We start from the raw sequence: 15351 nt of genomic DNA, 5'->3' as shown, positions 1-15351 counted from the left end.
GTCACCCGTGTCAGCATTGCATGACTCTTTGGCCTGTAGAGCACGTAACAGGAAGTACTCCTTAAAAAGAATAAATACAAACAGTTCAAAACATTAAAAAAAAAAAAAAAAATGTACAAAAACCTAAAAACCCTCCCATACTCCCACCCTCCCTCCCCCAGTCAACACTGTGAATGTAGTACATGTACAAAACAAGCTCCAAAGATCTGACAGACAGTAGTTGTGCAGGACCATCTCCCACACTGCACCTCTCCTTCCAGTGATTCATACAGTCTTTAAAATTAAATCAGGCCCTGAAGCAGAATGTCCGATCAAGTATTTAGTATTACAAATGTTTTTAAACAAATGATTTTCTTTGAGCGCTGTGCAGAGACAGGGCAGCAAAAATCAGAGAAACTGGGAGTTCATCAGTAAGCGACAGGAATCTGTGCGGAGTCAGATTTCGTTGGTTGTTAAGAATAATGTTCATTGTCATGCCAGGTTGTCATCCAGGGCTTCTTTTCCAGATTTTCCCATTTACCATTCCCAGGGTTTACAGCTCTCTCCTCCCGTTTGATCCGAACAGCGTTGTAACTGGGAACCTTTTCTTCATATTTGGCACGCTTAAAAAAGCCACACTGCAGAGACAGGGAAAACAAAAATCAATATTTTCTTTGAGAAAAGGGCTATTAAGAGGCATTCAGAGAAAGCGAATAGGTCGATGAGACATTGAATGTCATCGTCCTCTTTCACAGGCAAGAGCCAAGATGCAGTGAATGCATTGAAAGATGTAAAAGCTATCTGCGTTCCTCTATACAGTAAGGAAACATGTTCTAACACCAGTTTTTTAATGTAGAAAGAAAGAAACCCTCAGACCAAGTGACTGCATGTGCAATAGAACAAAAGAAATGGAAACGAGAGAGCAAACAAAGAGGTGCAGAACAGCCCCCATGGTGTAGTTCCTCACAGCATTAAATGACAGTCATTGCTTAATAGGCATCACCTCCCCTCGCCATGCACTGTAATGGTCCACACAAAATCATGTGTGAAAAATGTCTTTGCAAAAAAATAACCAGTCAGCTTTAATAATAGCATTCATGTCACAGTGTGAGAGTTGCCCACTGTGTGCCTAATACCAGAAAGCAGTGCCTCTGTAGCAAAAGAGAGCGAGAAAGAAAAAAGGTTTTGCCATTTTTCCACTCGTTCATGGCAGGCCGGGTAAATTTACCCTCTCTCTTTTTTACGCATTTGTTGTCAGCCTCTCTTTTTCTGACGGGTCCTCTTTATTCTTTTTCCCAAAGACTCCACACTGAGGAGAGGCAATTTGTTAGAAAATGTTTGCAATCGCTTTTATGTGTACCTGCAGTTGTTGTTTTTCTTTTCAGTTACAAGTATTTGAGGATGTAGGTACATTTTTTAACAGCTGGGACAGGCTCTGTCCTGGTTATGTGTCCTTCATTCCTACCTTCCAGAGAAGGAAAGCCAGCAGGCCCAGCAACAGCAGCCCTAGCAGGATGGACAACACGATGATCCACCATGGCACTCCTCCATACTGGGCTGCACGCCTCTCTGGGAACACAGTCAGTCTAACCTGGAGAAAATGATACAGTGGCATTAAATCAGCATTCAAAATGAGTGTCAATTGCATGTTAGCTGTTGGAGAAGTCATCTTTTGACTCCTTCAATCCTCTGGAGGCTGCCAGGTTCAATCCCAGAAACAGTCGATGTCCTTGAGGACAACCCTGTAAACTGGCTGTTCACTCAGCGAATTTAGTGTCAGTCAGATCAGAGTATCAACTGCACTTTTAAATGTCTTATTCATTGTCTCTACTTATATCTAGCACACACAGATTTTTAGGTGTTTGTGCACTACACTGATAATCATGTCCCCTTCTACTGTCACATACAGTGTTTATCTGCTGTCTGTTCGTGTGTCATTACCTTTGTCGCAGCATTTTTCAGCACCGTGTTCTTTGTTGCGCTATCAATGTGCAGAGAGGCTTTCACTATCACCTCCACATGATGAAACTTAGAGAAATCCTGTTTTGAAAAAAAAAATTGAGAAGATCAGATGATTGCTGCTCCTGCTCCTAAAATAAACACATACATTTCCTGCAATAATCAAAAGCTACAAAGTTGTTGGTTGCTTTTTTTATAAAGCTGCTTGATTCAAGCTTAAAACCTCTTGATTGAACTTGATCAAATTACAGTATATTGTCATTTCAGCCTGTCAACAAGTATTTGTTAATTTCCTTCTCTTTTCCCTTCCGGCACAGTGAAGCTGAGTCTCACAGCCAATCCCACACTGTTGGCCACCCTATCTCTAATACTGATATAACAGTTGAGAGAAAAAAACACATTTTCCTTCGGTCTGCTCTGTTACCTCTATGAAGGTGCTGTTCCAGAGGCGAGAGTTGAAAGTGAAGACTGCGTTACTCTCCAGGCCCCGCAGGGGGCATCTTATCGTCACACATTTGGCCCCATCCTCACATGACTGTCAACAAAAACGATAGCACAAAGTCACTACTGGATTCCCCCACGTTGCATATGCACTTAAAATATAATAATATAATAATATAGAATTTGGTAGAGTGGTGTTACCAGAGTTTTAGATGTCTTCTTGTCAAGTAAACGTGAAATAGAGCCCTCCTCATTTCCCTGGGTGTTTTCCGTGGATCTTCTTGTCCTGGAGATACTTTTCTGAAAAGAGAAGAAAAAAAAACATAAAACCATAAGATTTCCCTCACATTCTTTATTTGTCAAAATAAATCAATTATTTCATCAATGTTTTGTCACTTACCACATTGCGATGGTTGATCTCTTCTTTAGGAGTGCACTCGATCTGATCCACACCTGTGGAGCTGATCTTCATCAGGTAGAGCAGCCACTTCCCGTCCAATGTCTCCTTTGGCCACTCGATGTGGAGAGCGGCGGTGCCAAAGTCCGTCAAGCGCTTTAACAGGTTGATTATCTGTGAATCAAGACAGATTTGATATGGCATTGTTTATCTATCTAAAACATTTTCAAGGAGCAGGCACAGAGACATAATTTTCGGAGCTAGCCCTTATGGAAAGTTTTCTGATCAAGTAGTTTTTCTGTACTCACTCTGAACTGGTGTGTAATGGCACTGCCAATGTCACTTTCAGTCTTCATGTCACTCTCACCTTTGACCTCTCCTGTAAAGTAGACCTGAGATGGCTGGGCTTGTCTGGAAAGACAGAAATGAACAGTTAGTAGCATGAAAATTTTTTTGTTTTTTGCACATGTATGTGTGTGTGTGTGTTTCTTACCCTGATACAGACAGCTGCAACACAATGGCCACCTTTGCCTTTGCTTTGATAGGGGCCATTTTCTGCTGTTCACTGGTCCTGTCGGATCAGATGTTACACACAGGTCAACTGAGATACTGCTAAGAAACTATAAATGTTAATACATAATGAAGGTAAGTGCTTATGATCAAGGAGCTTATCTGCTGTATCTGTAGTATGCATTATACGTATGACTCAAGCAAGAAAAACCTCAAACTTGAGAGCTTCAAAATATCACCACCATCCATCATTTAAACATCAATCACCTAATGCCTATAAGTTTCAAGATATATTTACGTTTGTAGCTGAAGATCAATCTCCAGTTCAGTAGTGTTGAGAGAGATGCCTGCTGTACCCAGAATAATGTAGAAGGTTGTCTATATGCACACAAACAAACACACACAATATCTAATATTAATGATAACACTTGTTATGTAGAGGAAGTAGACAGAGTCAAACTGTTTTTTTTCTCTCACCTTTGCGTCACGTTTGAAGGGGTTTCCAAGCTCACAATCAACCATTGAACCATTTTTATTGGCGTTGCAAGATACTTCCTGGAATAAATAACAAGTTCCAATCAGATCCACAAACTTTTATACGTGTGTGTGTGAGAGTGAGAGTGAGAGTGAGAGTGAGAGTGAGAGAGAAACTTACTTGCGAGAGACTGCGGGATGCAGAGTATGTGACGGCACGTGGGAAGGAAGCAACCACTGATGCTTCATATGCATCATCACCATTCAGATTGGTCACGTTCACCTCCAGGGTGATATCCTTCTGGTCACTGAGTGAGATCACCGGCACATCCTTCCCCCTTTAAACAGACAGAAGTTATGAACCTGATTGCTGACGAGTGTGTGTGTGTGTGTAGCTCAGTGCAAGAAGCAATCTTATCCTCTTACGATGTTAATGGATTGAAGCTTTTATCATCAGGTGATCTGTGGCCGTAGCGATAACTCAACTGCAAGTTGCTCTGACAAATATTGTCGTTGCCACAACCTTCCTTCAGGAAATTCACCTACAATAATTTACAGACATAAAAGATTACATAGAGACGGTGGGAACAACACTTTTACTGTATGTCTATAAAATCTATCCTTTAATATGTTCATGCATTAAGTATCATTCGTTCGTACCTCTGAACGAGTTGTCATTGGCTCATTGGCATCGAGGACAGGTGACAGCTGAGGAGTTGAACTCTGTCTGCGTTTACGTTTGGCGTCCTGGATATCCACAGACACATCGATGGGGATTCCACGCAGCTTGTCTCGAATTTTTTCCTGTAGAATGACATCATCACGTAAGATTACCACAATGTACTTTAACACAAATTTTTCTTCTCGTTTACGACATTAAACTTTTCTGATCAAGAGAGAAGGGAGAAATTTCCCTGAGGGAGTAACTACCTGTATGGCAAGCTGACGTGTGACACACTGTTCCTTTCCTTTGCCGTTCAAGGTGATGGTCCCTTTGGACTCGTAGGTGGGATCCGAGGCGGAGGACGAGGTGAAGGTCGCCCTGGGAATAAGACTACGCTTCCTGTTGTCAGCATCCACCTCAAGGGTGTAAGCCACCGCTGGATGGGACAGAGACAGGGACATTAAAGAGGATAGAGACTGAAAGACTTTAGAAGGCTCTAACCTCCTTATTATAGTGTGTCATTATTATTACTATATTATATTATGTCATATTATTATTATACATATCTCTGTATGAAGCATATCTGTATTTTCTGACACTAAAAAGACAAAACATGATAAAGATTAAGTTTTTTGGTTTAACAAAGAAAAAGATGGCTCCACTTACTCAGTTTGGGAGCGTAACTCTTGGGGTTGGCAGAGTAGGAGAAGCACGCCTTAACTTCCAAGCTGGGGACACAATGCAGTTTATCCACAATCAGACAACAGTACAGATATAGTTTTGAACAATTTTTGCCACAAATGACGAATGGTCAAAAATCAAATAAATTATGGTTCTGCTTCATTATTAAGTATCTTATGTCAGCCTTTACAGATTGGATCTGTCATCAGCCTTTCCGATAAATAAAATTATCCATATTTGACACAACAAAAAACCAAAGACAATTACCAGACGGTGTTGCCACAGGTTTTCTTAGTGAGATCAATTTCCTTCGGTGAGACCTGGATGTCCTTCTTGATGTTGATAACAGGACGAGCTCTGGGAGGACAGAACTCAATGAGCATCTCTATAACCATGATGACAGATGTGGAGTGAGGAAAACAGAGTTAGCTCACCTATAGACAAAGATGGAGTCTGAGAGGGATCCAACAGCCAGGTCGGGGTAGAAGTTCTTATCCAGGTCCATGTTGCCTGCAAGAGAGTAGCCAAACAGTCTCACTCCTGAAGGCTTGCCAGATAATTCCTAAAACAAAAGAGGAACACATAGTTAACACTTTGTATTTATGTGCACAAAAGCAATATCGACTGAAATAATTATAAAAAATTATAACTGAACTTGAAAATAAAGAATAATTTAGCTGAAGCTGCTAATAGTTTGAGTATGAAGGTCAAACGTCGTGCTACACTTTCTTTGTTACTGGATACAGTTATTTGAATTTCATTTTCTTACATGTAAACATTACTCAGATTAAAACACATTGAGAAGAAACACATTTTCCACACCTTTCTCCTCACCAGTTCCACAAGTTTATTACATACCTGTGCTTTTTCAGACTTGAATCCTGTGGCTGATCCATGGTAGATGTAAACTTTCCCTGCACCATCATCTGCATAAGGAGCTCCCACTGCAAAATCTGTCACAAAGAAGAACAGTGACTTACAGTGTTGTTGTACAGCGTAAAAGATGACCAGCAGACAGTGATACATCTTGTAACATACATAATCGCACACATACAAATAATGCAGCCTCACCATGGTAACCATCCTGATTGATGTCTCCCAGGTTTTCCACAGACAGGCCAAACATGGAGTCCTGAGGTCCGTCTATTCTGGTGGGTGTGACTTTGTTCCAGTTTCCAGCTTTGTTGAGATAGACGTAGACGGCTCCTCCAATTTCTTTGTCCTTCTCAAAGTACTGAGGTGCTCCCACCACTATGTCCTGCCATCTAAAAAACAACATGACATGACAGTATGACAATCCTGATTGTAATAATTTCATCAATATATCACTTTTCAAAGTAGAAGTTACAAGTTGTGTGTATCCCTCTCTGCCTCACCCACCCGTCCTTGTTGAGATCCAGCACGGCCAGATCATAGCCAAAAGATGACGCTAGTCCCTCCCCTTCCAGGGTGTACTCTTCCAGTAGGATGTTGCTTGTTGCCGAGCCTTTCTTCAGCAGCACCACTGCTCCACTGTGGTTCGCTCTGGGAGCTCCCGCCACCACCGTCAGCTGGCCTTTGTTGGTCAGACTCTTCCCCGAGTCCAGAGAGAAGCCTGTGAGAAGGAGACAAAGGGATCATTGCTTATGTAGTGAGAGAGTGGTCAGGCAGTTGAAAGCATCTCTTCATGAAAACTGAGCAACCAGAATAACAGTGAGGAGGGAGTGTTTTACCCAGGTAACTGTTGGGAGGGGCAGGCACCAGGTCGGGGTTCTTCTCATTTTCATCTCCTGCTTCAAAAGGACCATCGTCATAAATGCCCTCATCTAAGAGGGTTTCGTTCTTTTGTTCCAGGCGTACCACGCCTGAAAAAGACGAGAGAGGTTCAGAATGGAGAAATCTGGCTTGTAATTAAAACCCATAATAAAATAATCCTAATTGACAAAGTAACGTCGAAAACATGACTGAAAAAAGCATCACTGGCAAATTCTTCCTGCATTAAAAAATGAGCAAAATAAATCAAACAGAGTAGATTGATTTTACTAATAACAAGGAACATGTGCTGGTGGGTTCTTTTAAATTAAACATCTATGCTGTTGTAACTGCATGTTGCTAACCATCTCACATACACACACACACACACACACACACACACACACAACCTTTCCAATTGTACGCTCCAGGAGCCCCAAAGATGAGGTAGTGGTAGTCCTTGTCGAATGTGGCTGAGAGGCCCTGCTGGCAGGAGCCGAACATCTCATGGCCTCGGTGCCGGCTCTCACAGAAATGCCAGCTACCTCCGTCTTCACTTGATTCAGGCTTGATTGTCAAATCCTGACTCAACACATAGCAACGGCCGATAATGTCGCGGGATTCGATGCCTGTGTTCACATTGGCTCTGCGCTGGTACCGATGGGCACAGGTCTACCAGGGAAACAGGAGCACACAATAGAGTTGACGTGATGTTGATTAAAATCAGAAGAGATGTGAAATCAAATTTGAGATGACCATTAGATGCCCTAAAGAATATGTTTTTGAACTTTAACGTGCCCCTTAAATTTCAACTTTAGTAGTTTCAAAGCAAGATAAGCATATGTTTCCTTCTGTTTGACATCATATACAGTATATTCTACTGTGCTGAAACAATTATCTGAATAACAGATTTGTCGATCAACAGAAAATTAACAACAATTTTGATAATCAATTAATTGTTTTAGCCATTTATCAAGCAAAAATACCAACTCTTTTGCTGGAACTAGGCTCTTATATGTGAGAAAGTGCTCCTTTTTCTGTTTTATCTCACCATAAAATAAATATCTTTGACCGTTTGGACGGAAAAAACAATCTATTGGAAGATGTCATCTTGAGCTCTGGGAAATTGTCGACATTTTAGAGACTGAGCAATTTACTGATTAATTGAAAAAATAAAACGGATTAATCAACAGTAAAAATAATCATTAGTTGCAGCTAATAATAGTCATAGTCTGTATCTGCTTGACTGAAAGTTGCAAAGCACAGTTATTTAACTGAACTGTTCACAACTAAGAAACAATTTTAATGGCTGCACCATTACATCACATGAACAATTTACAAATTTTGTTATACATTCCCCTGTAATCAAGCATGAAATATTCAATATCCTTGGAAACGTTAGGATCTTGACGAAAATGTAATAATTACATTCCTGGAGGTTTAAAGGTAACTGATTGGACGGCTAACTTTATCATTATGAGTTGAAGTTCACATTCAAGGTCATGGTGAGATACAAAGACACACAGTCTTACCACAATCTTGCCTCCTGGCCCCTGACTGTTTACTGTCACTCCCATCCACTGGTTCTCTTTGCTTTCTCTTGTTAAATCCTCTACACAGAGACAGATGCCAGGGACAGAAATAGACACAAAGAGGTTATTGTGACTTAAATCTTGGACAAAAACTGCATGAAATAGCCAAAAATCAGAAGGAAGGTACATTCGGATATCTCACCATCATTGTCAAAGTTAACTCTGTTGCAATCAGCGGAGTTGGAGCTCATGTCACAGCTGTAGAGTCCTCCTGTCACTTTAGCTTTCTGTCTATTCAAGGCCTTTGCTCTCGGGGCACCAACCAGCAGCCTGCAACAGATGCACACATGAATCTATTAAGCCAAACATCATATGCAACTCAATCAAATGCAAATTGTGAAAGAGGCTCAAGCTGTAACATTCCTCTGTCATCTAGGGCACAGAATGAGAAGCATTCTGGCAGTTCTTCCTCTTGCACATTATGTTATCGCACATTCCAGTCTACTGTGTTACACAGCAGCCAAACTCACAAACACACACACATGCCACCACTAAACTGATGTTCCATGTCCTCACGGTCCAACTGAGTCAAAGACCCCTTTCAACCGCCTGCTGTGGTTGATTGAACCAGGCTTTCTATCTCACACACACAGAGGCTGCCTTTGTGGACCAAGGACAAGGGCAAATGCCACACCCAGTCTTGATTATGGGCATCCAGGTCCCAGGGTTTCCTACAGTGTAAATCAAACAAGTCAAGGATGTCGTCCTTTAAATTGATGCTTTTGTGGAGGTTTACAGCAGAGATACACACTGTCAATACACCTTTCTCTCTCTCAGCATGTTCTTTGATCTCTCTCTGGTTTGTTTCGTCCGTCTGATGACCTCCAGAGTTAATGTCGCAAGCAAACGGTCTTCAAAAGATGAGATTAAGCAAAGCCATTTTTAGCAGGAACACAAAGCATTTTCAGATATCCACATCATCTGGGAGGGAATTTACAGAGGCATACAGACAAAGGGAGGAGGCCTAATGTGATCAGCATGTTTTACAGTGTGTTGACCTCAGCAGTTAACTCTGCAAATGCTAATTGCATGTGGGAGAAGATTTAAAACTTACAAGCTTTTGACACTGTAAATCATCATGAATATTGACTTCAGCAGATGTAATGGGGATTAGCAAGGGGCAATAAATCTATTAATATGACATACCCTAAATTAAGAAACATTGTCGATTAATAGTCTTATAGGGATGCTGTTATGAGGTGGATTTAAATGCGTTTTATAGAGAACACTGAAAAAATATAAAAACATTTCTCTTCTCTCTTTTTAAATTTTTTTTTCTTCCCCCCTTCTTACTACTTTGTTCTGTTTTTGTCTTTGCCTTTGTCTCAGCTCTTTGATGCTGTATGTTTTGTCTTGGATTTCCTTTTTTTTTTTTTTTTTCTTCCTCTCCCCTTCTTTACCTAAAGAAGAAGACGGGAAATTCTGATAGAAGAATAAACTATGGATTTATGGAATACTTCAAGTAGATTCTCAAATATGAAATGGGATCAAAGACGTTTTTGTATTAATTCAGAATTACTACAACATTGTATAATCAAAGTCAGTACTGTAAAATTGTCATTATTTATTTATTTATTATTTTAATTTATTGTATAATTTATTGTATGATGTATCACCGGGTGACACACCCACACACATTATTTATGTATCATAAAAAAAATGTATTGTCATCATTACATGGGCTATACAACATAAATAAAATGTATGAAATGCCATGATGACAATAAAATAAAGTATATAAAAAAAAAAATTCTCTCCAATAAACTGCAGCAGGGTAAGTCATCACAATTGAAGCACGCTCCTTCTGCATGATAGACAAGTGTACACTATCCCATTTTTAACCACTGGATTGGTTTGGCCTTGTTTCAACAACCAGAGCGCTATAATTTGCGCCGTTATCCCACCCATTTAGTGTCCAATCCAGTCTTTTTTCAAATACAAGGGGAGTGAATGACACTTGACAATTGTTACTACACAGTCTGGAGACTCAAGTCAACTCTCCACCTTTGTGTGCAACGAACAGAAAACATATTTTAACACCAAGTGAAACACCAAGTTAGAGCATGTACATATCCATCAGAGATGACTCTGAATCAAATGAGTCATCACTTCAAAGGGAGGTTTTGTAACTAACAGCCGATCCCAGGTGGGTACATCTCCACTCCCGTTATCCTCGGAGACACAGGAAGTCAGCAGAATGGACGGAAAGAGCTCTGCCAAGACACTGGATGGGCTCCGGGATATGGGATCACTTGGTCTGGGATGCATTCATAGAGAATGGATAGTTCCTCCTACATGATTATATTGTGATACTCTGACTCGTTCAGCTGTTTCCTTTGGGGTGAATACAACCGACAGTAGTGCTCAAACAAAACAAACACCAGCTATATCACAATGAATACATTTTATTAGAATTATACTACCAATTGATTAAATATGTAATTATTTAGACAGCAGGAAGTTAGACTAGTTGCTTACATGTGATCAAAATAATGAAAAAACTCTGAATTGGAAACTAATCTCAATGGACATGTCTTATCTTTATTGTTACACATTATGATTATTTTTTTTCCATTGTAGAGTGAAGTGCTGACATGATGTGTCAGGGACTAGTGCTGTGATACGACTGACCCACTATTTCACTGACAGTGACCCAGCTGTTTATCTAATCATTCACCACTAGCAGAGGAAGCTCCAACACACAGGCTTAATCTACAGGAAGGACAAAGACAAACAGAGATAGAGAGAGAGAGTGTGTTTGACTCGCAAACAGACACACACATATTGGCAGAGGCACTGGGACACACAGGCAGAGCAACAGAGCAACCGGCACAGACTGACCATTAGGGAATTATCCCATTGAGAGAGGTGTGTTGTGGTTTGTTTTGTTTTTCTGCAGCGGCAAACCAGCTGCCTGCCTGCTAGGACACAGCCTGTTGCTTGGCAACAGCCAGTGGCACCCTATCAGCTGGAGGCGTTCACCTCCAAATGGGTTGTTCTCCAGAACAACTGTCGTCACGTGTTACCCAACTTCTCTCTCCCCGTCCGTCTGCCAGGATCGAGCCCGCAGAGTCTAATGGCTCATGTTTGGTGCCCAGATGTAAAACTGATTTATGTTCTTCTCAGCATTATTTCAGCCATCACCTCTTTTCTTTTTTTAAGTTCTTTTCTTTGCTCTTTGATGTTGGATAACCTTAAGTAACCTGAGGGGAAGAGAGGTAAGAAAGGACTAAATCCGACCAGATGCACTCACACGCAAAGCTGACTTTAATAGTAAACTCCACACTCTTCCTATCTCCACAAGTGTTTCTGGAATCTAGACACAGCGTGACATTAAAATTACAATCTAACATGTGCTAGCATATCTTGCTGTCCCCTCTCTCTCTCTCATAGTGTCTCTATATCTCTATATTGGTTTTCTCCAGAGCCATTTTGTTTCCTCAGAAACACACACATGCGTTTACTTTCTCCCACACATTTCTCACACTTGATCAAACTTCCTAAAACTCTCACATGGTCTCCTCCTCTCCTCCCTCCTCTCCCCATTCGTGCATTTTGCACTTTCCCTCTTTGATTTTATTATACAGGCAGTCCATCTGGCAATTATGACCGACCATGGAATGCCACACACAAACACGCATGCAAAAACACACAGACACACAAGCACACACACGTTCCCATCAGCTCCCGCCCTCACCTGCAGGTACATGTAACACTCTTGCCTAGAGGGCATGAGAGACAGAGTAAAGAAAGACTGAATACAAATTGGCATACAAGGCTGGCAAAGGATTGTGACTCACTGTGAACACCCAGCTGTGTGGAGACCCACATGGGGATGACACACACAGTAAAACTTACTTCAGCATAAGTGTGGTTGCAATGTACGTTAAAAGAAAATCATTGTCAGCACAAGAAATCTGTTTATCTATTTCTGTTCTATTCTATCTACTCTTTGCCTCAGGTTAGGAATGTATCAAGCAGCATGTTGAGCTGGCTGACACTCTTCCAAACAACTAACAACAAAGCAATGTCTCAGTGCTCCACCACAGTATGCATCAGCACCGTTAAAAAACACCAAACAGACGTTCACATGAATGCATGCGTGCACACAAACGAATAGCCGAGCCCATTCCACCTTTATAACAGCTGTATCACGACGCTGCTTGCAAAACAAACATGGCCTTCTGCTCAAACATGCAAACACACATTCAGACTCGCATTGTAATGTAACACACACATGCTCCTGATGGTTCAAGCTCAACTGTTTCTATGCTGAATTAAGACATTTAGGAAAAACATTTGACAAATTATTCAATTATGTGGAATATAATTGTATTATGATGAGGGCAAATAGCACCGCGTCATATTAAATAAACCCACTGAACACGCAACAATACCAGTGAACACCCAGGCTTCAAATGACATTTTAACCGATTTTAACATAACTGATTAATCAATTAATCAACAAATCAATTAATTGCTCTGCCATAGAAGACGAATAAAACCAGCATATTTCATATTTAAAAAGCTAGAACCAGCAAATGTTTGGCATTCTTGCTCAAAAAAATGATTTGAACAATGACTCTGCCGATTAATTTTGATCGACTAATCGCTTTATGCACTAATTGTTTTGACACCTCCATTAACAACTCAGTCTATATTATCTATACTGGTATCTGTTGTTTTCCAGTTAACAGAATCCAACTATGTTCTGTTTGCTTGTATTTAACTTTACAACCTGAAGCAGGGCGACTATGCGGTAGCTTTGGTCTCGTGCTGATCACCATGTGTCTTTCATTTGGACACAGCCTCAAACTAGGACACTAACTGACACTGAGTGAGTGTAGCAGCAGTAGGAGTGTGTAAATAGGTTTAAGAACAAGGTTTAACCTATGTGGATAACTCGCAGACACTTAATCTCTCTGAGAGCCTTAATGGTTCTGTGGGTTAACACAATGTGGTGACCTTTTAGGTATTAGTTAAACAAATAGAAGATTGGTAGTTTACACTTATCATTGATCCCCGCTACAGGCAACTGTAGTACTGTGAGGTACTTTTAATTAATTAATCCACAAAATAGCATTTTATTCTATTTTATGTTATGGAACATAACTAAGTACATTTACTCAAGTACTTTACTTACTGTAAGTCTATATTTGAGGTACTTGTACTTTACTTATGTATTCCATTTCATTCTACTTTACACTTTCACTACACTACAATTCAGAGGGAAATATTGTACTTTTTACAACACTATATTTATTATTTATATTTCTCAGTTACATTTCCTGAACATTTAATTAAAATGTGATGCATTGTTACAGATTAAACTACCCAACCACATATAAAGCAGTTAAAATGACCTCGATTAACTACAATAGTAGGGTTAGGCTACTTACACACTGATGTGTCAGCAATAATAACCCAGTGATATAATATATAGTAATATAACACTCATAGGGGCCATTTTTCTAAATTGAGCACTTTTACTTTTGATACTTTAAATACATTTTGATAATGTTCCTTACTTTTACTTGAGTAACATTTTGAATCCATAGTGGAGTATTTTTACAGTGTACTTCCTCCACCACTGACTATGAACCTACGCAACTACATGAAGTCCCTAAAAGAAACACAAACTGACTCATTATAGTCAAACAGCTTCCCAGATTAGAGAATTTGACTGCGCTGATCTCAATCAGTTCATATTCAGTCTATTCAAACAAGTGACCGCTTAATGACGTTCGTTTATGCAGAATGACCTTAGAATTAATGCCAGCGGTGATTCAATGAGGCAATGATTTGGCCCTAAATGAATGCCGAGGCTCGGTCTCACCTATAAACCCCCATTGGGACAAAGTGAGCAAAAAAGAGAGAGAAAGAGAAATGTGAGCGCGCACCAGAGCGTGAACGAGTACAAAACCTTTCTAATAAAAGCTCACAAATAAGTAACCTGGAAGTAAAGATTTAATAACGATCAATAAGGGAGTAGGCCTATGGTTCAGTAGGCCTCGCAGCAGGTGTATAAAAGGTACAGTGCTTTATTTGAAGAGGCTGAGGGTTTGACTTGGTGAGATTTTGTGAAACTACCTGCGACATACCTGAGCTCATATGATTACGTAAGTCAGCACTTCACGGTGTCTGATGTCCTTTAAAAGTAGGTTTTAAATAGATTTTTCATATTCTGTAGCAGCTCTAACAACCCAAAATGAACTTACAGTCGTCTGCACTGCTGTGACATTTTAATCACACGGTTGGTGAAGTTATTTTAAAGACATTTAAAAAAGCCTGTTTCCAAGGCGAGGGCGACGCAGAAGTAATTAACTGTTTCCAAACATCACTTGAAAAGAAAAACTCTGGCTCTTACATTCTCTTATCCTCCGGCACAAGCTGCCGGTGCATGGCGAGAGAGAAGCCGAACAGGCTGTCCGGATCCCCGCTCTTCCGCAGGACATTCTCGGTGTCCAGGTTGAAAGCCGACAGCCGCCCGCATCCCGAGATAAAGACAAGCAGCCACAGTCCACAGATGATCCTGCCCTCCATGAAGTGAAATCGGATACAAAAACTCCCTTAAACTGGTGTAAGGTAAGTCCTCTGTGCAAGAGGAGCTGACTGAATGCTGGAAGGTTGAATGTTGTCCACTTTACTTGCAGCGGCCCCTCCCACCGGCCTCTCCTGGCACACGCACACACACACACACACACCATCCCACCACACCTCATATCGCCTGGAATTCCAGCTTATTGTCAACCACATTTAAATTGGCAAAATTAATGATTTTGTAAGGTTTGTTGTTAACTTGCAGCAGATCAGTTGTGTAATCTTACTGGGTCAATGATGCTGTGGGCATGATGTTGTGCCAAAACATTTGCAGCCAAAAAAATTGGAGCTTCAGGCTATACTGGCAGCTTCTGACAGCAGAT

The 15351-nt window shown here is 40.6% G+C and overlaps 1 protein-coding gene across 2 annotated transcripts; it reads right to left on the bottom strand.

Annotated features, from left to right (window-relative positions):
* Positions 1-153: 153 nt before the first annotated feature.
* Positions 154-15077, bottom strand: itga6b (integrin, alpha 6b). 2 transcript variants are annotated; one of them, XM_044367084.1, is made up of 26 exons: positions 14796-15077; positions 8571-8698; positions 8369-8448; positions 7247-7508; positions 6818-6949; positions 6486-6699; positions 6177-6370; positions 5964-6058; positions 5540-5667; positions 5373-5462; positions 5091-5152; positions 4691-4860; positions 4421-4564; positions 4187-4302; positions 3942-4098; positions 3764-3841; positions 3585-3664; positions 3270-3347; positions 3085-3187; positions 2780-2950; positions 2581-2679; positions 2363-2473; positions 1921-2019; positions 1445-1570; positions 1208-1288; positions 529-617 (listed from the first exon to the last, which is right to left on the bottom strand). In XM_044367084.1, the coding sequence occupies exons 1-25, from the start codon at positions 14969-14971 to the stop codon at positions 1220-1222; spliced, it is 3162 nt and encodes a 1053-aa protein (XP_044223019.1). In that variant the 5' UTR covers positions 14972-15077; the 3' UTR covers positions 529-617; positions 1208-1219. The 2 variants fall into 2 exon arrangements, with proteins under 2 accessions (XP_044223018.1, XP_044223019.1); XM_044367083.1 differs by lacking the exon at positions 1208-1288 and having other exon boundaries at positions 154-617.
* Positions 15078-15351: the final 274 nt, after the last annotated feature.

The sequence above is a fragment of the Thunnus albacares genome, chromosome 12 (genome assembly GCF_914725855.1).
Source record: "Thunnus albacares chromosome 12, fThuAlb1.1, whole genome shotgun sequence".
Classification (NCBI taxonomy): domain Eukaryota; kingdom Metazoa; phylum Chordata; class Actinopteri; order Scombriformes; family Scombridae; genus Thunnus; species Thunnus albacares.
Note: the sequence above shows the minus strand (reverse complement) of the source record. Positions and strands in the feature narration are given on the sequence as shown.

What these genes read in the sequence shown, in the direction of transcription:
- itga6b (XM_044367083.1), bottom strand. Translation starts at nt 14,971, where the DNA reads ATGGAGGGCAGGATCATCTGTGGACTGTGGCTGCTTGTCTTTATCTCG. An exon ending in GAGTTACGCTCCCAAACTGA is followed by an intron (nt 4,861 to 5,090) that starts GTAAGTGGAGCC and finishes TGTCCCATCCAG; the next exon opens with CGGTGGCTTACACCCTTGAG. An exon ending in CACGTCAGCTTGCCATACAG is followed by an intron (nt 4,565 to 4,690) that starts GTAGTTACTCCC and finishes GTCATTCTACAG; the next exon opens with GAAAAAATTCGAGACAAGCT.